The 25,494-nt window shown below is 54.1% G+C and overlaps 2 protein-coding genes across 2 annotated transcripts in view; both read left to right on the forward strand.

Annotated features, from left to right (window-relative positions):
* SRRM3 (serine/arginine repetitive matrix 3) overlaps positions 1 to 3,720 on the forward strand; it is a 54,304-nt gene extending 50,584 nt beyond the window's left edge. The window contains exons 14-16 of the mRNA XM_054589753.1: positions 8 to 232; positions 345 to 482; positions 2,290 to 3,720. Of these exons, the coding sequence (XP_054445728.1) occupies positions 8 to 232; positions 345 to 482; positions 2,290 to 2,521 (595 nt within the window). The 3' untranslated portion in view covers positions 2,522 to 3,720. The remainder of the gene's footprint in view (positions 1 to 7; positions 233 to 344; positions 483 to 2,289) is intronic.
* Positions 3,721 to 11,017: 7,297 nt separating this feature from the next.
* Positions 11,018 to 12,353, forward strand: HSPB1 (heat shock protein family B (small) member 1). The gene is made up of 3 exons (XM_054589759.1): positions 11,018 to 11,438; positions 11,888 to 11,951; positions 12,043 to 12,353. Exons 1-3 carry the CDS (start codon positions 11,072 to 11,074, stop codon positions 12,215 to 12,217), a joined length of 606 nt encoding a protein of 201 aa, XP_054445734.1. The 5' UTR covers positions 11,018 to 11,071; the 3' UTR covers positions 12,218 to 12,353.
* Positions 12,354 to 25,494: the final 13,141 nt, after the last annotated feature.

Consider the following 25,494-nt stretch of genomic DNA (forward strand, 5'->3'; position numbering starts at 1 on the left):
CCTCCAGGGCCAAGGAGCGGCCCCCGCGCGCCCGGCCGGCCAGCACGTCCCCGTCCCCGGGTGCGCATGGCCGGCACGGCGGCCCGGAGGGGAAAAGCTCGTCGCGCAGCCCGGGCCCCCACCCGCGCTCGTGGAGCTCCAGCCGTTCGCCCTCCAAATCCCGCTCGCGCTCGGCGGAGAGGAGGGCCCGCACCCCCAGCCGCTCGCCGTCGCCCAAGAAACCGCTGGGCCGGTAAATGCGGGCGGGGTCCTGCCGGGGCGGTGGGGGCGGGGGAGGGGTGCGGGGCGCCGGGGAGAGGGCGCCCTCGCGCGGCGGCGGCGCTCACCTCGGGCGGGCCCCGCAGGGACAAAGACGGCGAAGGCCGCGCGAGGCACGCCGACGCCGATGCCGCCCGCGCCCGGCGCCGCTCCCGCAGCTATTCGCCCATCCGCAAGCGGCGCCGGGACTCGCCCAGCTTCATGGAGCCGCGGCGCATCACCAGGTATGGAGGGGCCGGGGGACCAGCGAGGGACCTAGGCGAAGAAGGCCCCTAGGACCTGCTGACGGGGGACCGACTGAATGTAGCGCTGGGAGGGGCTGAAGGGCAGGAGGTGGGGATTCAGCAGAAGGAAGAGGGCTCACGGAGGAGAGAGGCTAGAACTGGTGGTGCTGGGGCGGTGGTGGGACTCAGAGACACAGAGGTGGAGGTTCTTTGAAAGAAGGAAGGCCTCAAGAAGGGAATGGTCCCCGGTGGGGGCCTGAAGGCCCATGGAGGGGAGGGGGACTCTATTCTGGGGGCTGAGTGGAAAGCTGCAAACCTGAAATTAAGTTCTGGAAGATTCCAGCCATCCCTCCTGGAGCCCGTCCCTCCCTCCTTCCCTCCCTACATTCGTCTCCTGGCAATGATGTCTCCTTTTCTCCTTCATCTCAAGGTCCAGCCTGCTGAGTGGCCTGTGGCCAGCCTGGGGGCCAAGTGGACCCCCTCTCCACAGGCTGCAGGGGAGATGCCCATGTGAGCTGATCTGGCTCTGTTCAGCTGTCTGTCTGCCTCTCCTTTTCTCACTAACCTTACTGCTCACCTTCTAGCCCCCTGGGGAACTTGGAGGAGGGGGCAACAGCAGCCTGATCTCTGGGGCACCTGTGGGAGAAACCCATCCCTCCCACTTTCCCCACACAGTCCAGGGGGCTGTGCCATGATCAGAGCTTCTCTGCCAGGACTGGAGGGTCTGGGCCTGGGTCTCCAGGTGAGCCAATGGTCTGTGTTTGCAAAAATCACGCAGAAGTCCTAGACCCCTGACATCGGGTAGGAGGTCTCAGGCAAAATTCTGAGCTCAGCTCCGCCGCAGCCTTACTGGGCAGCCTTGGGGGATCAGTGGGCCTCTCTGGGTCTCTGTTCTCGTGTCCAAACAGTAAGCAGACCTCCCTGAGCATCTTTTCAGCTCTCACGTGGTTTGATTGTCCAACTAGCCCTTCCTAGTCCTTGATGATCACATTGCCTCCTCCCTTCACCCCAGAGCTAGAAGCCAGACCAGGAGGCTTAGGACATCCCCCAGACAGGTGACACACTCCACCCATATTAGGAAGGTCCTAAGATGGCAGACCCCCAACACCTGCTACCTGGCACCCACCTCAGCTCCTCTCTCAGGCTGCCTCCTCCTCCCACTAACGTACACCTGTTTTCTTCCTCAGAATTAACCCCCACGCGATGGGGCATTGTCTCCCCCCTTAACCACTCTCTTTTCCTTTCTTTGGGTCACAGTCTCCTGGCTTCAAACTAACTCCAGGGCTGGCGGGAGGTAGCTTAGTGAGGAGAGGGAGCCAGTGGGCCTGGGCCAGGCTGTGGGCGTGGGCAGCAGTGGCCAGGGGTCTCTCCCTTGTTCCCTTTACGTGACCTGAAAAACCCAAATTGTCCATTCTGTGGGGAACAGAGCAGCAGAGCTGGGCCATATGCACAAATGTTTCCATGTATAGAAGCCACTGCTTAGTTTGATTGATGAGAACTGTCTATACTTAAAACTTACATTCATTCAACAAATATTTATTGAGCTCCTGCTCAGGTCGAGCTGAGATTCGGGCCCGTTTCCCTGAAGACGAGTGAGGAAAAACAAAATGATCAACATGAAATTGGCAAGTGACCACTGACCGTCCAGTCCTGTTGGTGGCACTACTCCAAGGCCAGGGCTCAAGGACATCTGAGGCAGAAAAGCCCTGGCCACTGCTAGGGAGGGGTTTGGGGCCCAAGTGAGGGCCCAGGATGGGCAGAGCTCAGGGTCCTGGATGGCCTGTAATCAGCTTTTCCTTCCCGGCAGTGCCCGAAAGCGGCCCATCCCCTACTATCGGCCCAGCCCCTCATCCTCCTCCTCCAGCTGCCTGAGCAGTGACTACTCAAGCCGGAGCCCCAGCCGCAGCCCCAGTCCGGGCCACAGCCACGGAAGCTACAGCAGCCACAGTCGCGGGACCCGAAGCCGCACACGCAGCCCCTCCCGGACCCTGAGTCCCAGCTACCACAGCCGGAGCAGCTCGGAAAGTGGGGGCTTCTGAGCCCTTAGAGACCCAGCTTGGTGCCCCCTGGCACAGGGAGAGGCGAGGGGTCAGGCCCCAGGACCCATGGGGGGTGCTTACACCCTATTGCTACAAAGAGGTCCCGGGGCTAGAGAAGACCTTGTGGGTGGGCACCCTGCAAACAAGGAGAAGCTGGGTTCTTTTACTTCTGGAAGGTCCCTACCCCTGCCTCCTGCCTGACCACCATGTCCAGGGAACAGAGAGCCTTTTCGAACACAGGGATCACCCTGTCCCCCGCTTCCTGCTTGATGCCAGCTCACCAGGCTGGGGATCTCAGCTCTGTGGACCCAGGGACACCTCTGAAGGTGCCAATCCTGGGAGCTGCCCCTACCCACTCCACTGGGCCTTGGCTCATGTCTATCACTAGGCGGGCAAGGAGGTGGGAGAGCAAGCAAGATATTAATTAGAGGAATGGACTAACCCTTGGTGTACCACCACCCAGGCTAGGGAGCTGCTGCTTCTGAGCTGGCTGCGGGAGGACCCTGGCCAAGGGCTGGAGGCTGGCCCCATAGTTTCCCCAACCCATTCTCCAGACCTAGGAGGGGCCAGGGAACTCATTCTCGGTCCCATGTCTCCTCCCCAGGCCAGTCTGTCCCCTCCAGCCCTCACCCCATGCCCTGGGCCAAGGCCATACCAACCAGGCCTTCTGCATGATAACGGGTGGGATGTAGAGACCACAACTGAATATAACCGAGATGAAAAGGGGTTCAGGTCAGGAGGTGGAAGAGAGAAGGGGTGGATGGAGGAGGAGCCTATGAGAAGAGGGCAGAAGCAATGCAGCCTGATGACTGAGCAGGCCCTGGTGTTCCCACATGCCCTTTGTCTGGGATGTGGGCCAGATGGCTGCACAGCGTCACAGGCATAGGATAGTGTGGGCTTCAGGGCCTGCCCAAGAGAGCACTTCCTCCTCAGGGTTTGGTGAGGAGGTGGCCAGCCAAGGCTTCCCAGAGAAGGGTGCTATAGCCCTTGCAAGAAAGGGTAGGATCTAGACTGAGGACCTTGGCCTAGGGCATCGACAATAAGTGGCCCCCAGCCCTCTTCTGCTGCTCCCAGCCCCCTCCTCCTGGGGCCCTCAGGGATCTCACACAGTCTTCCTTGGCCCAGTAGGGCAGATGCCCTGGGCTCCAGTGGGGGGAGGGGTCGGGGGTCTGGTCCGGGTTCCCCCTCTCTATTTTCCACTCCCGTTTTTTTCCGCGGTGCGGATAAAACTTGGGACTCTAATAAAATACTCAGTGCCCAAAGGGCAGGTGGTGAGACCAGGCCTCTGTGGATTTGGGTCCCTGAAGAGTATGGGGAGGGCATGGAGTCCTGGGGTCCTTTCCACTGAGAAATGAGAAGGGCTCAGACTCCTCAGGACCCAGGGAGAAAAACGCACCAAGGAACCAGCGCCCAGCATGTCCATCCCCTTGCCTCGCTGCAGGAGTCTGCAGAGCCTGCAGCTAAGTGGGAAGGAAAACAGGGACCCAAGAAGATCACCCCACAACCCGCAACCCCCACACCCCATCTTGCTTCAGCAGTGAGTGGAGGTGGGGCGGAGGGAGGAGACTGGGCCAACACACAGGATCCTCCCCATATGTGGAATATTCCAGAATGGACTAGAACACAGAGAGAGCATCATGTGACTGTGAATCCAGGCTCCCACTCTCCCTGTGTGACAGGCAGGGCTGAGAGGTAGCTGAAAGGAAATATTGTCCTGAGAGTGCCAGGTGCCAGGACTGGCATAGAACAAGTATTTGATAAGTTACCATCAGTCTTGGTAGGGCACCAGGGAGAATTTAGAGTAGTGGGTTGTTTTTTTTCTTTTCAACAGTTACATTGTGTTTGTTCTACATAGATCTGAAGGAATACACAAAATCTCCCCTCCCTCTTTCTCCTGCTCCTCCTCCTCCTGTTTCAGAGTGGTGGATTTTAACCTGGTTTTGAATTAGCTGCTTTTTGGGAACCTGATGGAGGTTGGAAAACCTTTTACTAGAAGATGTGCACCCACCCACAATTTGGCATGCAATTTTGAATCTCACAGGCACTACTTAAGCCCTCAGGCCCCGCCCCCGCACTGGTCCACCTCTGCTGAGGAAGCATCTGATGTGTCCACAGCTGCCATCTGTGTCAGCCATGATACAGATGTCCTTGGTCTGATCTGGTCCACAGAGCAGGGAGGCCAGGCTCCTGAAGCCCATGGCTGTGTCCGCACATGACCTTTCCAGGTTTTCTTTCCCTCTGACTTAGAAGGGGCACCCGAGGAGCCCTTTGGCCAGTCGCTCTGTTTCTGACCTGAGGAAGCCGTTCCAAAAAGCATCTGTCTCTTTAACCCTCTACAACATTCAGCAAAACTGGGTCTCAGACAAGCTCCTGGGGCTAAAAGGAGCCCATATCTGGCCCTGCTCTGGACATGCCACCCCCTGGGCAGGGGATCATGAAACACAAAGGTGGGCCTGAAAATTCAGCCTGTCTCACACCGAGCTGGAACCTGCTCCTTCCCCACTCCCCCGCCCCCCTTCCATTTCCTCATTGCTCAGCCTGACGCTGTCCTCCCTGCACCCCAGGCGGTACCACTTCCCTTTCTGCCCCACCTCCTGGCCCAACAATCCTGGGCACCTGCACGAGCACCCCTCCTATACCCACCATTTGCCGCCTCCAATCTATCCTGCTCTAAAATGCAGATCTGACCTTCCATTCACTCAGTCCACACATGCTCACTGAACACCTACTGTTTGCCACACAGCCCCTGGCTCTGCGGACACACTGTTGAATTAATGAAACAGAACTTTCTGCCGTGTGGACCCTGCATCCTGTGATCAAGCTCTTAGGGCTTGGAAGGCTTCTGAATGGCTCCACCTTTCCTCCTGCCAGCCTTCCAACCTCCCTTTACTCTGGTTGACCCCAGTTCAGCTCACCCTCCTCCCTGGGCCCCCCAAGGATGTCTTTTCATTGCCACAGGTTGACATGAGGCTCAGCTAAGCTGTCTCCTACTCGGAAGAGCCCCTGGCCTCCAGCTGTGGTGGCCACTCCTGCCTCTGGGTTCCTTCAGTGCTGGCTCTGTTCCTGCCTATAAAGCCTTATGCCCTCGTTCCAGTGTTTGTTGGCATGTCTCCCTCTCCCTAAATCTGTGAGCTGCTGGAGCCCACCCCATGCTTTATTGGCCTCCGCCACCCTCCAAAATAAGCGCCCTTAAAATGTTTGTCAAATGAGTACACAAGGGAGCCAGAGAATGAGCAGTTCCAGAAACCCTGGGAAAGGGCAGGGGCCCAAAGGCAAGGTGTGGTGGCAGCAGGAAGACACCAGAGGGCGACAGAGAGAGGAAAAACTGCCGGTTGGTAACAGCCAGGAGGGGCACAAAGCAAGTCGTGGACTAGGAGAGTCCTGGGGGAGGGTCGAAGGCAGCCTGGTAGTCTGAAGCTCGTCCTCACCGCCAGATCCCTAGGGAAAGATGGGGAGGGTATCAGGGTACCAAGCCCCTGTCCCTCCCAAGGACTGGAATCAGCCTCTGTTCTGTACCTTGGGAAAAGGGAAAAATACTGACAGGAAGGCTGGCAGGAAAACAGGAAACTAATTCTGCATTGGTAACAGGGAGGGGGAAATGGGATGGGGGTCGGGGAACCTTCCCAGGATGTGAGCCTTCGGGGTGCACTAGGTTCTCTCCTGGTCTCCCTCTCCACAAAATGGGGCTTCAGGGAAACCCCTCCCCCCGCCCCCCCCCCCCCCCACCTCCAAGCTTTCCCTTCCCAACACACACAGTAGCCAGGCAGCTGGACAGGTCTTTCCTGTACTGTTTTTCTTCATTGGTTTCCCCGGCCCAGTGAAGCAAGTCACAAGTGCACATGCCCAGTTTGGGTGTCCCAGCTGGTACCATCGTGCCCTTGTCCCCTGCCTCTCTGACATGCTCTTGGAAGCCCGCTGGCCTCTCACCAGCCTCTCTCACCTGAGAGTTTATTCAACACATTGGTCCTGTCACAAAGCACCTTCCCTTCTCCAGGACCCCTTCGTCTGAGAAAGGCTCTCAGGACAACTAAGACACGAGGGTGCTGCAGCCTCAGCCATAGCGCCTCCCACCTTCACGACCACCACAGGATGCCACCTCTCCACATCCTCCCTCACCCCTTGCCTTCCACTCACCGTACACACACTCCTTCCAGCAGCATTAGATGGCAGAGCAGGCCGTGCAGGGGATCTGGGGGGAGGGGAGAAAGTGGAGGAGAAATTGTTGATTCATGTTGCTGGAAGGAGTCTTACAGAACATCCAGTCCCATGGTCTCATTGTACAGATGAAGAAAATGAGTCACGGGAGCCGGCCGCTGGCCAAGGTCACAGAGTCAGAGACATGCAGGTCCCCACACTCCCAAGCTAGACAGACTCCTTCTGCTGGACAGGAGGGCCTTAGGGGCCAGAGGATGAATCCCCTTCCACCTGGCCCCTCCTTGGCACCCTTCCAGTGGTGATGGGGGCAAGGTTATCCCCAGGCCAGCCAGAAGCCAGAGGCGCAGTGGGCGGGCAGGTTGGAAATGGGTTTTTGGACATGGACTCCTAGAGGATCAATGTCTAGACACTTCCAGAAGGATCTGGTGCCACCCACCCCCATGTGCTCTAATTACTGCTGCCCACATTTTCAGTTCCCAGCAGGTTCAGTGACAGGCACAATGTGTCAGCTGTCAGGCCTCTCCGGAGAGCTCTGTCAGCTGCCTGAATATTCTCGAACTTTCTCTGAGAAGCTGCCTCATCCACAGTTGGCATAGGCCAGCCAAGGGTGTGGCTAGTGTGGCCAAGGTTTCAGGCACAGTGCCAGGCTGGGAGGCTGGTCTAGGGGCTGCTGCAGAGTGTCCCAGACTTTGAGGGCCCCTCCAATTAAGTAATCCCAGACCCTGCAATGCCCGCCTCCCCTTACTTCCCCTCCCATCCCCTCTACCCTGCCTCGGCTTCTGGGAAATCCCTGGGGGTGGAGTTAGCTGTCCTCATAATCCCAGATAAACTACCCTTGGCAGCTCAGTGACTGGAATGCTACAGCAGATGATTGTCAAAGAACATTTGGGCAGGTGTGCAAGTGGGGGCTGACATCCAGCCCTTGCTTCTCTTACCAAGCCCTGTGCCTGGGTTCAGGGGTACAACCTGCTGGAGGAAGGACATCTTGTCAGGGTTGGAGGGACCCCAGAGAGTCTGGCCCAACACTTCTGTCCTGAGAGGCAACCCTTTTCTGAACAAAGCACCCTGCACCCAGACGCTCACAGCGCTCCCCAGGCTGCCTGGGAAGCCTTTCCCCTGAAGGACAGACAATCAGGAGGCCTGAGTTCCAATACCTCACACCCCCTTCCAGCTTTGTGACCTTGGGCAGTTCTGACCTTCAGTTCCCTCATTTCAATAACGGGAGTCTGATAAGATACCTGGACAAGCTTTAAAGTGCATACAACTGGGTGATTCTCATTAGTCTAAGTCTCAATATGCAAAATTAAAGGCCCACTCTCCTCAATAATGATCAACACTTACTGAGCACCAGGCACTTCACATGCATTACTGCATTTGAGATTTACCACAATCCTGCAAGATAGATGCATTATCAGCCACATTTTGCAGATGGGAAAATGTGGGCTCAGAGAGGTCACCAGGCCAATGAACAGCAGCACCCAAATTCCAGCCCAGCCTGTCTGACCCTAAAACCCAGTCCTCCCACACCACACCACCTCTTACCATGACCCAGAGCCACCCATGTCCCCTCCCTTGTGATTGGCAGAGTCCCTCAAGAACTGGTCCATTGAAGGTAAATATGAGTTCTCTATGCCGCCTCCAGCACACGCTGTGGGCAGAGTGCTGGGGTTGTTACCCCTCGGGTTGCACAACTTCCCCTGGCTGGATCCTCCCGCCTAGTTGCAGGCAAGATGAAGGGAGCTATGAAGTGAGCTTTTGTCTACAAAGTGCCGGCAGCCAGGCAGCCTCCACCCAAAGCGTGGCTGGGCCTGGCAGGACCACACCTGAAAGCATCCATGACTATACCTGACAGCTCCCTCTAGGGTGGGGCACCTACCTGGGCTCCAGTCTGGGCCAAGGTGGGCAGGCAACAACAGATGAGGGCCCTCCCAACTCCTGACCTCATCCTGATTTTATAGAGCTGGGGATGGGTGGGGCTGGGATTGCCAAGGAGTGAAGGCCTAGGGATCCTGGAAGCTGAGACCCTTGTCAAGTAGCCAGTAGCTCCCAACTATGACCCACTGGGCTCGTGAGGTGATCCATCAAGGGAGGTGGGGCAGAGGGCAGGGGTCCTGTCTACCTTGCACACTTGGCCTAAGAGACCCCCAGGTGCTCAGAGGCCGTTCCAGAGGTGACCTCAGATTTGCATGGCCTGGCCCCAGCTCTTTCCTGATGGAGAGCAAGTGGGTAAGAAAGAAAGGCATTCAGGATCTCTCTCTCTTGAAGAGGAAACTGAGGCGCAGAGAGAGCATGACACTTGTTACCCCTAGTTCATTGAGGTTAAGTGTCCTGCCATCTGGCCTCCAGATGTCCCGCGCAGAGCAAGGTCTTCTGTAGGACCGACAGAGTACAGCCTTTGCCCCAGGAGAGGGGCAACAAGCAGAGTGGGTCTCAGGAAGGGAGGTAGAGGGGAACTCCAAGGAAGGAGCCGCTAAGGTTAAGAGCCCTGAGTACTAGAGGCAAGACGCTTACTCTGCTGGTGTCTTACAGGAGACAGCGGGCCAGTCCCTCTCAACCTGTTTCCTCACCTAAAAAGAAGGGATAATAGGATATAAGTTGTGAAAAGGAAGGCTGGACCAGGGTCATGCCTATGAAGGCAGGAAAGAGGGAACGTTAGGATTATGGCAGGAGCCTGGGACACCACCTTCTCCCAGAGGTGGGGGATTGGGGCCTGGATCCCACAGGGGTCAGGCAGAGGCAGGGTTAAGGGGCAGGCCTCGGGCTACAAGCACCATTTAGCAAACTGTACCAGCTAGAGCCCCCTCTTCCTTTGTACTGTAGGAATCAAAAACAAAAGGAGATTTATGATCATCATTTTCGAAAAGGGAACCTGAGGCCTAGAAAGATGAGGGCCCTTGCCCAAAGTCACACAGTACGTCAATGGAAAAGCCCAGACTAGATTCAAAGTTGCTGCATTCCACGTTCCCTGTTCTCAAGGAAAAATACATTGTACAGGGCAAGTGCAGAGCAGACTTTTTGGACACCTTTGACAATTTAATATGAAGTCACTGTCAGCCATGACAGTTATGTAAAGTGCTACATCAGGAATGAGGTAATGGGAACACCCTTAGGTGTTCCAGAAGGGCCCAGAAGGCCCAAAACCACAAGTTAAATGTTTGGAAAAGGATTCCACCAGGACACCAATATGAGTGGGACCTCCACCCCTTGTGGGCTATCAAAACTCAGAACTCCGACCACCTGGCGCTTGAGCCTGGCTGTACTACAGGGTCCTGACTGGAGCCCTGCTGAACTTCTCCACCGGACACGTGCTGCCACTGTAGCAGCCTGGCCTGAGAGGGATGCCTGCCGATCCACCTGCAGGCCCTGCCGCCAGTGACCAGGACTTGGCGCTGAATGCCTTGCTCTGCTCCTGGAAACTCCCCTCTCTGTGTGTAACCTGTGTGGGAGGTCTCCCCTAGTGAACCTAGCATTGTGGAAAGAGGCAAATATGGGTGCATGACTCCTTTCGGTGATGTTCCCTTGCTCACAACATAGACGTAATGTGGAGACTGACAATATCTTCCTTCCCTCTGACTCCCTCTCAGCACTGGACCTGGGGTTTCTCATCCGCGCACGCCCCGCTGCTCCAGGCAGGGGGGAAACAGTCAGACCCACACATGCAACAGGGATAGGTACATACGCGCCTTCCTCCTCCCTCTCTTCAATTCCTGGTAGATAATAACAATAAGTAACAATCATCACATACCAGGCCCTGGGTTAAAGGTCGTGCTTGCAGTAAGTCACTGAATCCTCATACGATATAAGCATTATCATCATCATCATCTCCATTTTCCAGATGGGGAAATGGAAGCACACAGTCTAACTCTCACAAGTTCTTCCAGTTAGTGGCAGAACCAGGATGTGAACTCAGGCAGCCTGGCTCCATGGCCCACGCTCCTAAAAGCCACACCAGGCTGCTCCTTAAGACATATCTCATATACCCAGTGGTTCAAATCTGGCTCTGCCACTTTCTAGTTTTGTGGCCTGGGACAAGCGGCTCAACATCTCTCAGCTTTGTCCACCTGGGCAAAAGAATGGGACTGTCCACCGACAGCAGTCCAATGCGTTAGCGCCCCAGCCTGCGAGTGTCCGGCAGTGGGCACTGCATCAACCTCGGCGCTTCAGTCATTCGTGTTTTTAGAACCAGAGAAGTTTCCAGATGTGGGTAGAGCCTTCCTCGCCCCGCCCCCGCCCCGGTATGCACGGGGAGGAGCTGCCACAACGAGTCATTGCCGTTAATAGAGAACTGAAGCACCTCCTGCTAAAAATATCCGGCTGAAGCCCTTTAAAAGCACGCCTGGCTCCAGCGCCCGACATTCCTCGGAGCCTCAGCGAGACGCGCAGAACCGAGTCAGCATGGCCGAGCGCCGCGTTCCCTTCTCGCTCCTGCGGAGCCCTAGCTGGGACCCTTTCCGCGACTGGTACCCGAGCCACAGCCGCCTCTTCGATCAGGCCTTCGGAATGCCGCGGCTGCCGGAGGAGTGGTCGCAGTTGTTCAGCCACAGCGGCTGGCCGGGCTACGTGCGCCCGCTGCCCGCTGCCGGCGAGAGCCCCAGGGTAGTGGCCGCGCCCGTCTACAGCCGCGCGCTCAACCGGCAACTCAGCAGCGGCATCTCGGAGATCCAGCACACGGCCGACCGCTGGCGGGTGTCCCTGGACGTCAACCACTTCGCCCCCGAGGAGCTGACGGTCAAGACCAAGGATGGTGTGGTGGAGATCACTGGTGAGCCCCCCATTCCCACCCCGGCCCTGCGGGGATGAAGCTGGCAGGGCGGGAAGCCTGGCCCTGACCCCGGCCTGGGCCCCTTTCTCCCGAAGAGAGGGTGCGGATAGTTCCTAAGGGACCTTTCGGTCTTAAAAAACTATTAGAGGAAGAATCTATTAGGGGAAGAATCGCCCTTCCAGCGGAGATCGCTCCCCTAGCCACTCCCTGCAAATAACCAGGTTCCCCAGAGCCGTTCCTGCCCAACCCCGGTCGTGGAGGGGGTGTGTGCGCCAGGCAGACAAACTTTGCAGAAACTTGTGAGGACCTGGGACAGCCTGGGGCCCCCAAATCCCTCCACCAGTCTGGGTCGGCCATGAGTCCAGGCCGCCAGGTGGGGCGTGTTTGTCTGTAGGCTGGCCTGAGAGGCGGCCCCTCGTCACACTCTCTGACCTCCTCCCCCTTTCCAGGCAAGCACGAAGAGAGACAGGATGAGCATGGATTCATTTCCCGGTGCTTCACGCGAAAATACACGTGAGTCGTGGGCCAGATGGTGGGGGGTGGGAGGAGGGTGCAGTGACCTAACTGTGTGAGACTCTTGTCCTCTCTCTCTCTGCATGTCCAGGCTGCCTCCTGGTGTGGACCCCACCCTGGTGTCCTCTTCCCTGTCCCCTGAGGGCACGCTCACCGTGGAGGCTCCGATGCCCAAGCCAGCCAGCCAGTCAGCAGAGATCACCATCCCTGTCACCTTCGAAGCTCGTGCCCAGCTTGGGGGCCCAGAAGCTGGGAAGTCCGATTAGCCTGGAGCCAAGTAAAGGCCTTAGACCTGCTTCAGACCCTCCCATTAGCAATCACTGGCCATCCCTACCTGTCAGCCTGTATGCTCTTTTGATATGTTTATGTTCTGTTTTTCTCAAATAAAGTTCAAAGAAATTGCATACGACTGCCTCAGGTTCTGGTGTGTGTCGAGGCCTAGGAGTTGGTGCCATTTGCTGGCTCACAGGTTCCTCAGATTTGCTGAGGGCCTGCTGTGGGCCAAGCCCCATGGCGGGCCCTGTGAGTACAGTGGTATCCATCACAGGGCACAGCCCTGCCCTCCAGTCCAGTGTCCACTGAGAGAGAAGTAATGATTATAACCAGCAATCAAAACCCCAACAGCCAAGGAAACCAGGAGAGGCTCCTGGCCCAGGCTTGGGTTCTCAGGGACACCTAGTCTGGGGTCAGGTGGAAGGGGACAGCACGGCACGGGGAGGGGAGCTTCTGGGAGCTCAGAGTCTATTACTGACTTCCTCATAACTTTGTCATCCTCCTAGAGAGAGACAGGACCACATATGGGAGGTGTGGTGACTTTCTGAGGGGAGGAGGGTCTAGTCAAAGGACCCCTCCCCGCTCCCCCCATGCTTATGCATGACGATGGGCCCTGGGCTTTCCAGCCTGAGGGTGGCGTCCAGAAAGTTAGACCTAGGTTCCCAGGAAGAGTGGCAAAGACCCTGACAGGGAGGGTCGCGCCACGAGGTCCTCCCCTGACTGGGTCAGGCAGGAACAGTCACACCCACCTCGGCCTCTCCTTTGTCTGCCCTTGTCTAACCCACCAGCCTCTTACCTGGCCCAAGGAGAGTTTGGAGCGGGGGCATTGGAGCCGTGTCTCAGGTCCTCAAGAGTTTGAGACCACACACTGTCTCCACAGACAAGGTGCCTGGGGCTGTGGCAAGATAGATACTCCTGCATTCTTTTCTAAGCCCACAGCCCTGCCTCCCCAGGGTGCGCCACCCCTGATGCTGCCCAGCTTCCTTGTGTCCCCTCTCTGATGCAGGCTCCCTGCTGGGATACCGCGATATGGAGCAGGAATAAAGCCAAAGCAGGTGTCTGCCCTCGGAGGCCTCGCCAGACCTGGAGGGAAGCCAACAGGGAAATAAACACATGGACCAACGATTGTACTGGCCAAGCTGGCAGCGCAGGTCTGGGTCTGAACCCACCCTCCCACTTTTCACTCATTTCCTAAGCTCCAGTCTCCTAAATCTGCCGTCCTCCATCCAGACACATCCCCGCCCCCCCGCACCTCAGGTGTATCCTGGACATCTCCAGGCTCCCATGGCCGCAACCCAGAGTCAGCCTGTCTAGTTCTCGCCCTTGCTCTGATCACCAGCAACTTTGTGGCTGGCAATAGGATGGCCCTGGCCTCCAGAGGTGTGGCTTCACCCTCCCACCTTGTCAGAGCTGTAACAAGGGCACCGCCTCCGCAGCCAGTGCCCTTGAAGTGTGGGAAAGCTGATGCCAAGCCTTTGACAAGATAATCCTCGCATCAGCCCTAGGAAGAGGTCTGGTTAGTCCTGCTTAACTGGGCACACTTGAGCTTCAAAGAAGTGAAGAAACTTGCCCTAGTCCACACCGCTGGTCCTGGAGGGGCAAGGGACATCTGTGCGGCCACAGGCACAGGGCGGGGGGCAGGTCAGCTGAGACGGGAAGGCTGGGGGACTGGGGTTCCACTGCTTAAAGCGCTGCAAATGAGGTTTGGTGGGACCTCAGGAAGAGGAGGACAGGGATGCAATTGAGCCCAGGGACCACACGGCTGCTCAAGGGAGCCAGGGTGCAAAATGGCCTGGAGAGAGCTTCTAGGCGTCTCAGGCCCAGAGTCCCGAGCCATGGTCTGGGGCAGGTAGGGGTCAGCGCCTGGGGTGCCGTCAGTGCTGTAGAAGCGGGGTCCGAGGGCAGCAGCTTTGAAGTCCCTAGGGTTCAGGCCATCATCTGGCAAACAGCTGGGACACAGGCAAGGTGGGAGGGAAGGAATTCACTCCCTGCAAAGGAAACAGGCCCCAGTCTCCATGGGAAACTAATGTAAGAAAGGAGGAAACAGGCAGAGGTCCTCTCGTAGCCGGCCTGGGCTACATGGGGGCGGGAGTGGGGGAGCAGACAGGCAGAGGCGGAGCGGGTCGAGGGGCGATGGCCCCGCGCCCAGAGCTCAGCTCGGAGGATGTGGAATCTGAGGCAGCACCTGTGGGCAGAGTGGTCAGGGCTGGCAGGCTCAGGTCTGGGGTCTCCATTGAGAAGGGGTGGCACCGGGCTTTGGGATACCTGGTGAGTCCCTGCCCTGCTGCTGTGACACAGGAGCAGTTCCAAACCTCTCCAAGCATTTCCCTGATTTTCAATGGGTTCTTCTCTAAAGGCCTCTGATGTCCTTCAAGTCTGCAGATTCAGATATTGGCCTTGATTTGATGAATGCTAGCAACTGGGCCCCTCTGCTCAGCTGAAGGGGTCTGAGGGCAGTGCTCCACGCTCCCGGCTGATGAGGGAGGCTCCCTCGAGGACCTCAAGTTCCTGTGGCTGCTGGTCACCCCGGCTGGTGCTGGCTCTCCCAGAGATCTGCAGAGCACACAAGGCTCCCTCAGTTCCAGACTGATTCCCAGGTCTCTCCCAGGGAGGGGAGTTGTGAAATCTGCCCTCCCTATTGGCACCGCTTCTGGCCCAGCACTCAGCCAGTCAGTCCAAGTCCCTGCTCTCGAAGGGACAAGTGAAGGAAAGAGCTCAGTGACAAGCAGCATTATGCATCAGAGAGGGGCTAGGGCATGCTGCAGTCTTAATGGAGTGGGGAAAAGGGATTTCCAGAAGTGACCCTGGTGTGATAGCCAAGGGGGAATAGCAGAGGCGAGGGCTGGAAGGCTGGCATTTTCAGGCTGGAGAAGCAGCAGCAAGTGAAGGGAGAGAGAGAGGACAAATGAGGGAGGGCGGTGGGGCCCTGTCTCGGAGGGCACTGAAGGTCATGCGTTGGAGGCTACGGCACCAGCAAAGGGTTTAAGCATCTCTGCTTTAGAAACAGGTTCCATCCCTGGCTGGTGTGGCTCAGTGGATTGGGCACTGGGCTGTGAATCAAAGGGTCGCCGGTTCGATTCCCAGTCAGGGCACGTGCCTGGGTTGCGGCCAGTAGGGAGCACTAGGGAGCACTCGGGAGATGATCACACATTAATGTTTCTCACCTTCTCTTTCTCCCTCCCCTTCTCTAAAAATAAAATCTTATGAAAAGAAACAGGTTCCATATCTTAAAGAAAAGCGATTGGTAGGAGCCAGCCAAGAGGCGGGGGCGATGTGCTGCTGAGATGTAGGGGACATGGGTCCTGCCAGGGAGAGGGGGAACCCGGGCTCTCCCGGGGAGAGGAACGGGAACCAGGTGCCTGATGCAGCAGCGGCACCAGGCTCTGCAGTGTGTGGTGACAGATGGGAAGTGGCGGAATGGGGAGGGCGTGGGGGACGGTGGGGATCTGCCAAGGCTGTGGCTCATGACCTGGGGCTTGCTGAGCTCTTTGTCTCTGTGAGGTCGAGCAGACCCCAGCCCTTGGCTGCTGGGTGAGAGAATTGTTTCCAGATACCATCATTTTCCCTGCTACAGAATCAGCCTAGGTTTTGCCAGCTGCAGGCTGCTCTGTGGAGAGGGCACAGTGGGAGGCAAAAGTTGCCAAGAGGTCCCCAGTGCTGGGTCCAAGGAGTGTGGCCAGAGAATCTTTGTGGTGGGGGAGGGGCAACCAAAGGAATAAAGGAGAGAAGGATCAGGAGTGGGGCCCTTGGCCTGGCACTGGACACTGGGTTAACAGAGACCCCAGACTCTTTGGTTTTCTGGAAGCCACCCAAGTTCTACCCTACCCTACCCTACCCTACCCTGGCAGAGCCCAGGGCAGAGCAGGAATCAAGCTGATCAGGGTTCTATCTGCTGGTCTTACACTGGACTCCCTGCAGCCCACCCACACTTCCACATGCACACAGTGGGGACCGGAGGTTTGGGACAACCCCCCCAGAGCTCAGAACCTGGCCCCAGGTCCAGGTACACAGAGCACCAAGGAGCTGCCAGCCCAGAACCAAAGCTGGAAGGGAGAGGGAGGAGGCTGCATGTGTGAGGGCAACTGGGCAAGCCTGGGCTGGTCTTAGCCAGATTTGGGCGCTAGGTGAAATGGGGGTTAAATGTGTACTGTCTGTCCATCAACCAAGGTCCCTGTGTGCCAGCCCTAGGGAGCAGAGGGTCCCCTGGGGAGACCCACCAGTAAGCAGGAACTCATCCCATGCCTGGTGCCATCCTCTTAGTCAAGGCTCTGGGTTCTCCACCTCTTCCTCCACCTGGCCAGGTAACTTGAGACTTCACTGTATATATATAATCCTGCCTCTCAAGGATGAACCACATCCTCACGGGCTTCTTATTTGATAGCTCTACCAACTGCTAGCTGTGCTGGGAGAGCTGGTAGCATGAAACGTGCCAGGGATCCCAGAGTTAGCTAGGAAGAGACAGGTCCAGATCAACAGCAGAATCGCTGGATGACCTCAAGTAGGAGCACGGAGGTAGGAGAGCCTCAGTGAGCAATCTGCTACCTCCCTCTCCTCTGTGGGGCAGACTGAGGGTCAGGGCTCCCTACTCCCTGTCCAGAGAGAAAAGGTCATATCTGGACCTCCTGGGGAAAACTGCCCAGCCATGCGAGGGGTCCCTGCAGCATAACGCCCCCCTCCCACCCTTCCTTCCAGCCTTGCTCACCTACCTGTCTGGTATTCCACCCTGCCCAGCCTCAGGTGGCAGTGGTTGAATCAAGATGCAGCACTGGATGTTCTGCCTCAGTAGAAGGAGGTTACACCCAGCCCCTGGGTCAACAGGGCAGAACCTGAACCTGCCAGGAGGGCTTGGACTAAATAATGGATAGAAGGGGCAGGAGCAGATCTGTGTTTAGGAGACACGAACTGCGATTCAGCCCTGCTCTGAGCTCAGTTTCCATTTTAAGGGATCTGGGTGGCATCTGAGACCCCTCCTGCCCCGACAGTGTGGGGCAGAACAGGAATCAAGGGGGAATCATGAAGCCTGGGGGCTGCCCAGGGTCGGTCCCCTAACAATGGTAGGAAGGCCAAAGTCCCAGGGATACCCAAGGAGTTAAGGATAGGTCTCTGCAGGACCAAGAAGGGCCATTCATGAGGAAGGCTTCAGTCTTGGCCCTGACCCCAGGGCAGGTCTGGGTAACCCCTTTTTTCCCCCACATCATTTCCCCTCCACAAGACGAGTTCTTAAGAGTCCTTTAAGTCTGCTTAGAGATGGCTGCAGAAATCTGACCAGTGTGGTTCAGTTGGTTGGGCATCATCCCCCCCAAAGCAAAAGGTCGCAGGTTCGATTCCTAGTTAGGAATCGGGTTGTGGTTGTGGGTTGGTCCCTGGTTGGGGTGGGTGCAAGAGGCAGCAAACCAATGGATGTTTCTCTCCCTCTTTTTCCCTCTCTTTTCCTCCCTCTAAAAATAAATAAAATCTTTTAAAATAAAAGAGTCTGTGTTCAGACTGGGAGGGACAATGGGATAGATAGGGAGATTAAGAATTTAATCAGGTGAATAAATAACCAGAGAGGTCGCTGTGCCCTCTCCCCACCAAGCCCCCCTCCTTCTCTCATCCATGGTCGAAGAGCTATCCTTTTACAATCCCCTCCACGACCCTGTTGAAGATCCCTCTTCCCTAGGCCTGACCACCCCGGAAAGCTTTGAACCCTGTGAGTGGTCCCACAGGCCAATCCCTAAGCAGGGGCTCTGGAGCCCCAAGGCAGTGCACTCCAGGTGAGAAGAAAAATGGTTCTGGAGGAGTAATCAATCCCCACCAAGCAGGCAGCAGGCCTGGCCAGCTCAGGCCTCAGGCTGTACAGGCCAGTTCCAGAAATGAAGCCTTGGCCCCACCGGCCCGGGGGCTGGAACGATACCAAGGCAAGCTCTGAGACTGCCCCCTGCAGGATGCCCTGAGGATGGGCATCAGAGTTCTCCCTGCCCCTTTCCTTCCTCTAGGCCCGGATAGGACAGTAAGTGACTGCCCCCTGGTGCTCTACAGAGACATCCAGAATCTCTGCACAGGTTCTGGGTCCTGCCGGGTCCAGAAGAGAAATGTGGGCAGGAGACCTGGTCTTGTAAAATACTGACACCTCCCCTGTTGCAGCCAGGCACCTACCATGCCTTTTTCTCTTCTCCGGGCCTCAGTCTCTGAGAGCCCTTGGGCCTCCTGGAAGTTCCCTCCTGGAGGACCCAGCTCACTGCCCTGGCTGCCACCCCTGCCTCTGCCTCTGAGGGTCTGGCAGCCAAGTCCTGGAGCCAGAGCCTCTGCCCCACCCTGATGCATAGGTATTGACCAATGTTTCTATTATTAATCACAACTGGCGTGTACTGGGAACCTGCTAGCTGCCAATCACTGCTTAGCTTGTTAAACTCTCATAGCAACCCTATACCTCTGAGAGACAGAACAGGATTGTGGTTCTGCTTTTGGCTATAGGTGTCAAATTCCCTGGGTTCAAATCCCCATTAGTTCACTTAGTAGCAGTGGGATTTTTGCGCAAGTCTTAGTTTCTTCCTCTGCAAAATGAAGCTGATTATATGAATTAACACAATATGAAGCCTTTAGAACAGTGTCTGGTCATTAAGCACATTAAGTACCTGGTTAATGCCAGGTGTTTTTATGAGGTAGACTATTATTCCCATTTTATAAATATGGAAACTGACACTCTGAAAGGCTAAGGAACTCGAGAAATTATGTCATATAACTAGGACATGGCAGGATGAGAATTCAAATCCTGAGATCTTAAGCTTTCCACTGACAGCCCTTCATTTAGAAAACGACTTTGCTGAGTGACAGAAATCTCATCTTTCTAAACAGTGAGTAGTCACTGAAAATTATCTTCAAGTCCTAAATCTAGGTTTGATTGTGACTGCGGCATCAGATTATACATGTCTAAGAGATGAAAAGGGCAGAGATTGGGGTGTCTGCACTCCCTAACATTTCTGACATCTGATTCTGGGCGAGAGCTCTGAGCGGCCACCATTCAATTCAAAGTTAGGAGCGGCTACCCAGGAGTGTGGGGAAAGCAAGAGCATTCAGTGGGGGGAAAGCGCATGCACAGAGGAGGATGGGATGGGACTGTGAACTGACGCCTGATAGCAGGTGAGGCTAGAGAGGTAGGTTGGGGGCCTGGCTGTGCCAGAGGGCCTTGAATGCCAAAGAGAAGCAGGGGCTGGCCTCAGGGTCTTCAGGACAACAGGTCTGCCCTCTAAGCGCTCTGCCAGGGCAACCCCCTTTGACCCCTTCCAACTGTTGTGCACTGCAATGCTGGATAATGCTGACCTCCTTGGGCTATTTCTGGAATGAGAGATATGTAGGTAAAAAATCAGAGCGAGCCTACACAGGACATTAGAAGTCGTTTCGTTACAATGGGGAAACTGAGGGGCAGGCACAGGGTCATGGGCCCCGGAGTAGCCCGAGGCTCCGCCCTTCCAAACCAGCTCCTTCCACAGACCAAAGCGATGGACACCACCAATAGATGTCGTTGACGCCTTATAAGGCATTATAATGCCCTGAAGCGCCCAGACCAAGTTACTCCGGATGACAAAGGCGCACACACAGGGTGGTGGGCAGAAGGCAGAGACCTAGACGAGAAAGTTTAAAATGAGAGGACGAACCCCCTTCCCTGCCCCTGCCACCGCCCCCGCCCCCGCCACTGCCCCCAGCGAGGTGGAAGGAGGGGGTGGGTCGGGAGTGAGTCTGCGAGGCCAAGCAGGCAGATCCTGCCTCAGGAACCCAGGTCCTAGCAACAGTCCGATCATTGGAGGAGTGGAACAGACTGGCCTGTGATTGGCTCTCTCCAAAGCCCGCGTTTGGCAGGCAGGCCGCGTCTGCGCTCACGACGGGTGCCTAGGTGCCTGTTCTGGGACCTTCGCGACCCTGAGTGATCAGAGCCCGTCATTCTCCAAGCTTGTGGCGGGGCCAGCACGCTTGCCAAGGCCGGAGCACGCGACGTGCCAGGAGCGTAGGGTCATACAGCTCGTTCATGCGAATTCGCTTGTGTGCCCTTGGGCACACGCAGACAGCAAAATCTTTCCCTTTGGGCCAGGTGTTTGGGAGTGGGTGACAAGAGAAACCCGGGGATGGAGCGCTGGGCTGGATGGGGCTGCCGCTGTCCGGGGGTCTCAGCCGAACCTGGGGAGCGGGAGCCCTTGCAGCAACAGAATCCGACTGAAACTTGCGGGGGGTGTGGGGGCGGGCAGGTCAGGCGGGGCTCCCTTCGTGAGGGACCAGCTGCATGCAGAGCTGGCGGTGCCCAGCGAGGGGCAGCAGAGGATGGCACCACTGGAGCAGGCCTCTACCTAGGAGGGGGCGGTGCCAAGACCCAGACTTCATCCAGGATTGATGCTCAATTCCCCCTCCCAATTCCATAGCCCTGCAAATAGTTCGGTAACCTAAATAATGGAATAGGGGCAGCCAGATGAATCGTCGCCCAAACACAGTAAGGTCCTGAAGCGTGGAAGGATTGGCCAAAACTTTTGTTTCCTACGTTCATTTTGGCTTTTATCACCACTAGGCTAAATAAATTTGATGATTTTATTTTGAGAAGGGAGGGAAACATCGAATGAGGATCGGGTGCCTCTCCTCCCACTCCACTCCATCCCCCCCAAAATGTGGATTTGGCCTGCAACCCCGGTATGTGCCCTGATTGGGAATTGCACGGACCACCTTTCACTCTGCAGGCTGGTGCTCAATCCACAGAGCCCTATCAGCCAGGGCAGGCTGAAGAAATTTAAATCCTGTAAAACTACAGGACATTTATACAATGGAATACCACCCAGGGGAAAAAGAAGAGAAAGTTTTACCCTTGTGACAGCAATGGATGGACCTGGAGAACATTTGGCTAAGCAAGTCAAAGAAAGATGAATACCGTACTTCACTCAATGTGGAATCTAATGAAGAAACTTAACAAGGACTATGAGGACAGATTTACAGAGGGAGAACAGGATGGCAGCTGCGGTGGGGGGAGATTTGGGGGTGGAGGGATTGAGCAAAAAGGAAAAGGGACGCATGGATATGGACAACAGTGTGGTGATTGCTGGGGCAAGGTGTGTATAAGGAGACTAAATCGTAATGGGGGGAAATACAGTAAAGATTAAACTTCAAAAACATTTTAAATCCTCATATGCATTGGGAGCAATTATTACTCCTTTTGCTTTCACCCAACAGTGGGATGTAGTATCTGTTTGATCCTAGAAATCTGAACAGCATTTAGGGGGATTGTAAGGGGCTCACCCAAAATGCTTGCAGTCTGCCACAAACGGCTGCTTATCCTTTACACCAAATACCCAACCATTACTTCTAAATCTTGTCTCTATTTTGAATGTAACCCAATTTAGGGCAAGAGAATATTTTTCAGTCTTAGTTTTCCCACTATCCAACCCTCCCCAACCTAGAACTCATCACTGAAGGACCAAGACATTCCCAAAAAGGAATGTTTTTTTAAAAACTGAGCAAAAATACCTACAAACTATGACATAGCTCCATATTTTGGAAGGCAGCAACTTTCGGAAGGAAAAATATGCTTTGGTAACAAACCCAATATAATTCAAAATGAGATTCCCATCAGGCTTTAAAGAACTGACCATCTCAATGCCATCCCTAAACTAGCTTCAAGCTAAAAAAGTGGAGATAGAGGTTTTGATGTCTTTCAGCCCCTATGGAACAATACGTAGTAGGGTGATTTGCCCAGCCAGTTAACACCAAGATCGTGTAAAACAAGCGTCCAGACAGTCTATGGATGTAGACTCAACATGAAGGCAGTGTCGAAGGCAGCCTGCCTGTTCACGGTAACTCCCAGGAGCATGGTGGGCTGCACTGTTTCATCACATCCCCCAGGGCACCAGCTGCCAGGCCACCAGAACTGACCAGGCCAAGTGAGTGCCATGTTGTAACACAGCTTGCTGAATCAAAGCCACTGGGCACTTACCGAATACTTTTTCCATCCAGGGGACGCAGGAGGGGATTTTGAGGCAGCCAAAACACCCTCTCTAGAAGACTCAGAAAACAAAATGGGCGGCAGGCATTCCCTCTAGCCTGTTGTTCAGAACCTCACAGGCTCAGGTAACAGGCACTGACTGGTATTGGCTGCTGAAGACCACACAACTCTGTGGGAGAGCCCTGGCCAGCGCCTATTCCACTCCACATGAGCCACTTAAGCCTGGATGGAGGGACAATGTTAAAACCTTACCCAAGATAAGAAGTGCCCCAACAGGGATGGGAACAAATTAAGTAACACAGGAGGGAAACTACTGGACAGATCCAGGACATGGGCTATTGAAATAGCCTGGTCTCTTGAAAAAGTTATAAAAGAGGAGAGAGATAGAAGGGATATAGGCTAAAAAAACTTAATAATGAAATCCAATTAACGGATTTTAATTAGATCCTCGGTGTGTATGTAGGGGTGGTTACAAAAAAATGTAATTATTTCCAAGGTTCCACAAGACAGAGAAATATAAAACAGACGACAAAACGTTAACTGTCTTACTAAGTAGTGGGTATTTGGTTGTCCACTGTGTCATCCTTTCACCTTTTGTCTTTGAAAATTTTCAATATAAAGAGTTGGGTTTAAGTGGTCAGTATCACCTAGCTAGGTACCCTTTAAATTGGGATTACATATAATTCAGGAGGTACTATTTGGGTCCACCAAAGTCCAATTATCCATAGTTAAAATCACAAGGTGAAAAGAAACCCTTTATGATCCAAGAGTCACTTAGTGCTCAAAGTAAACATCCTTCTATCTCAAAGCCAGAGTTAACTCTACTAACTCAACCTGAGCCAGACTGGGAAGAACAGACTATAAAGGTTACCTCCAGGATGGGAAAACGTGTGACTTGGGAAACAGAAGAGTGTTACTGATAAACCAGATGTCTCCAAACTACTGGCCAAGATAGAAAATATTTTAACCTCCATAGTAACACACAGTCTCTTTACACTTTTCTTTACAACCCTTTAAAACAGTAAAAACCACTTAGCTCAAAAGCAATACAAAAACCTGTTTTAGACTGTATACTTTTAACATGCATGTACTGCTTATTCAAATAAAAAAAATTCCTCCGAATAATTTTCTATTGACTTTCCTCTTCCATACTATGAATAATTGTCATTTCAGTATGTTACTTAAATTGGGAAATCCTAGTCCACTCTGTCTTGCCAGACACAGATTAAGTTATGAAGATGAGATACCAATAATCCTAAACCCTGGTACCGAGTACTCATCAGCGTGGCCCAACTCCTCACTGACCACAGGCATTTGTGGTCAATTAGAAGTGGGGTTTGTGGCTATTCAGACTCAACCACATGTATCCTTAGCCATACCAGAATTGGAAAATTCAAATCACCAGGCTAATTAGCAATCTGCTATTCCACATTTCAATGTTCTCATTAGGCTGGTGACCACTGAAGGTCAACTCCTAGAAATAGAGAACAATGTTCCCCACCTAGTTTTCAGACTGTTTCTTCAAACCTGCTTTTGAGAACTGTGCACCCCAGAGGAGGCAGCTGCCATTCTTAGCCACTCAGATCAGCAGGGAGTCAATATGCAGTTTCAGCTGACCAGCGCAGAGGCCAATGCGTGTGGTAATGACACATAAATAGAGTGGAGGAAAACCACTCACACCGAACAGCAACTTACCTGCTATGCTACAAGGTTCCCTGCCATGAAATCTCACTTGATGGTCCCTCTACTCCACCTACACTGTCTTCTGTGGATGCCCCTGGCAAAGTGGATTATTTATCCCTTTATAAATTACTCTCCTGTCCGCTCTCATCACCGTTACTTAAATGCTTCACACTATCAGTAATGTTTTTAATTCTAAAGAGCACTGACAAACAGGACGTCTCCTTGATGCCTAACTCAAAGCATCATGCGAATTAGAACTTAAACCTCAACTCTTCAGGGCCATCCTTTTTTAACTACCTACTGGTGTGATGGCAGATTCCCCCCCCCCCTCCAAAATACTTAACTCAAACAAAGTAGCACATGAGATTGAATGCAGAAGCAGCAGCTACGTATCCAGCTGAGCTACACTGAGACATCAGCAAAACTGTAAATTAATGATGTTAATTACTACTTTTTATTTTGGAAAATAATTACTTTTCATTACATTATCAACATATAATGAGTTATTGTTTCTATTATTTTTAAGTAAATGAGTATTTTTAGTTTCCAGTTTTGGATACATCCCACATAAACAAAAGCATTTAAGAGATGTGTTAAGGGGTGCTGAGATTCTGAAAAAGTTTGAGTACCTTAAGGAACTCTTAAAACTGGACGGAAATGAGACAGACAGCATTTTATCTTAAAAAAAAAAAAAAAAGTGTTGAAATCCTCTGAGCAAATTTGTCTCCTGTCAAATTCCAGGCACTTGTAATGGGGAGTTACACAAAGAACAAGGGGTATAAAAACAGCAACTTCCAGGAGCAACCCCTTCTTTCTGGCCAGCTTTGGCAAGCCTGTTACTTTCAATAAGCTTGACTCTCCTGATCTCACCTATATCTGGACCTCCCTGTTAGCGAGATGTCTGATTCATCTAACCTCAGTAATTCCCACACTGAGAGAGCTCAGTTAACATGGCTGAATGTTGGCTGCTGCTCAGTTTGAGCCTCCTAGCTGAGTGGAAGCAGCCTGGTGTTAGAAGGCAAAGCTCCGAAGGGCCAAAGACAGGGGCTCCAACATGGGATTATCCTTGAGTCGCTCAACCTTAAGCACATTGGTAACTTCTACTTTCACAGCTCTGCTTGCAGCAGCTGTCCCCGAGTGGTTCTGTGTGATGAACTCATAGGTAAAGTTATTCCCTACACAAAAACCTAGTCACACACAGTGTTATTCCTAAAATATGAATTACAATTTTTCAGACACTTCAAAAAAAACCCATCTTCCTCCACTGTGTGAACCAGTGCCCCCCTCCCGCCCCCTTTGCTGGAGCATGCCCAAGCTGATGAAGGAGCAAAGCCTTTGCCCTGGCCCTTTCCTGTGAACAAAGCCCTCCTCGTGGAAGAACACCCCACACACCCAGGGATGCAACTCAGGTGGCAAACACATTCTGACAGCTGCCAGAGCCAACAACAGGTCAGCCCACACCAACTATGGCTGCTGACCACCTCAGAAGGACTAACAAAACCCAAGATAATATATTTATGAACATCTGTAAGTACAAAGAACCATCTCATCTAACACATAATGAATGGGATCTCCAGCAATACTGGGCACCTATCTGAGAGATACTAAACCAGGCACATGACCGGTTTTCAC

Source organism: Pteronotus mesoamericanus, unplaced genomic scaffold (genome assembly GCF_021234165.1).
Source record: "Pteronotus mesoamericanus isolate MK-2021 breed Mesoamerican mustached bat unplaced genomic scaffold, CSHL_Meso_final scaffold_167, whole genome shotgun sequence".
Lineage (NCBI taxonomy): Eukaryota > Metazoa > Chordata > Mammalia > Chiroptera > Mormoopidae > Pteronotus > Pteronotus mesoamericanus.